Genomic DNA, 1,207 nt, shown 5'->3' on the forward strand with positions numbered 1-1,207 from the left:
CCCGAGGCGCTCAGCGCCGCGCCGGAGCCGACGGCCGACGCCTTGCGGAGGCGGAGCGGCACGACGGGCTTGGGCGACGGGACCGCGCGGAAGTTCACGGCCTCGGGCGCGGGCGACGGCGGCGACGCCGTCTGCTCCAGCGTCGAGATCTGGGGCGCCGACGCCGTGCGCGTCGGCACCGTGGGCTCGAAGTCGTCGAAGAAGGACGGCTCGGCCGCCGGCGCCGGCGCGGCGGTCGTTTCCTTCCTCCGGCCGCCGGCGAGCGCGGCCTGGACCTCCTTCGCGAGTTTCGCGCGGTAGGCCTTGGCCGTCGACGACGAGTACTTGGTGTCCTGGCGGATGTGGAGGTCGCGGACGCCGTTGGCGCGGAAGAACGCGCGCGCGTTCTTGTTGCCGCCGCAGCGCATCGTTTCGAGCTGTTCCTCCGTCCACTCGTCCATGTCGCAGGACCGCACGAAGGTGATGTGCGTGCCCAGGCGCCGCTGGCCGCCGGAGCAGTCGAGGCAGATGAAGACGCCGAAGGTCGAACTCGCCCAGATGGGCTTGCGCTGCGTGCAGTCGAAGCAGACGCGGTTGTCGGGGAGCGCCATGAGCCTAAACGGGCGCCGCGCGGTTCGAAGGCGGGCGGGCGCGGGGGGGGGGGTCGCACCGCTTGAAGACGGCGACGCGCTCCGCCTTGGGCACGTTCACCATGGTCTTTGACGCGAGTCTATGCGGCCGAGAGGCGGCCGCGACGTGTGCGGCCAGGCAAAGGTTCATCCACTTCATCAAAAGTGAAGATACATTAACTTCTTCAAACAACATTGATTCTTGAATTAATCGATCAATACTAACCCTGATTTCGGCAGCATTTCGCACGTCGATGTCGATGGACGGACAACTTTCGACACGGCATTCGGCATGTTCCAGCCCACAGGGGGAGAAAACGAGCCTACATCGCCGTAGGAACTCGGGGGCGGAGATTCCAAAACCCCAGTCTGATCCTCGCGGGGACGCGCAGAAGCTGAGATCATTAGGGCCCGCGCAGCGCGCAGGACGTGGAGCCCGCCGCGCTCGAGAACCACAATGCGCTATGGCAACTCCTTCGAGATGGAGCCGCGTCGTGAGGGTCCGCCGCAGCTGCCAGGAGGAGTTGCTATAGGGTTGCCCATGTGCTGCGGACGCGCGACGCGGAGGCAGCCCGCAGTGTGAGATCTAGTGTCCGCAG

The 1,207-nt window shown here is 66.5% G+C and overlaps 1 protein-coding gene across 1 annotated transcript; it reads right to left on the bottom strand.

Moving 5' to 3' along the window:
* Positions 1-257: 257 nt before the first annotated feature.
* Positions 258-596, bottom strand: AURANDRAFT_28812 (hypothetical protein; the record flags this gene model as incomplete). The annotated part of the gene is made up of 1 exon (XM_009040263.1): positions 258-596. A coding segment is annotated over one exon (339 nt), but the record flags the coding sequence as incomplete, so codon positions are not given.
* Between the last annotated feature and the right edge of the window lie 611 nt (positions 597-1,207).

This window comes from Aureococcus anophagefferens (assembly GCF_000186865.1).
Source record: "Aureococcus anophagefferens unplaced genomic scaffold AURANscaffold_14, whole genome shotgun sequence".
Classification (NCBI taxonomy): domain Eukaryota; class Pelagophyceae; order Pelagomonadales; family Pelagomonadaceae; genus Aureococcus; species Aureococcus anophagefferens.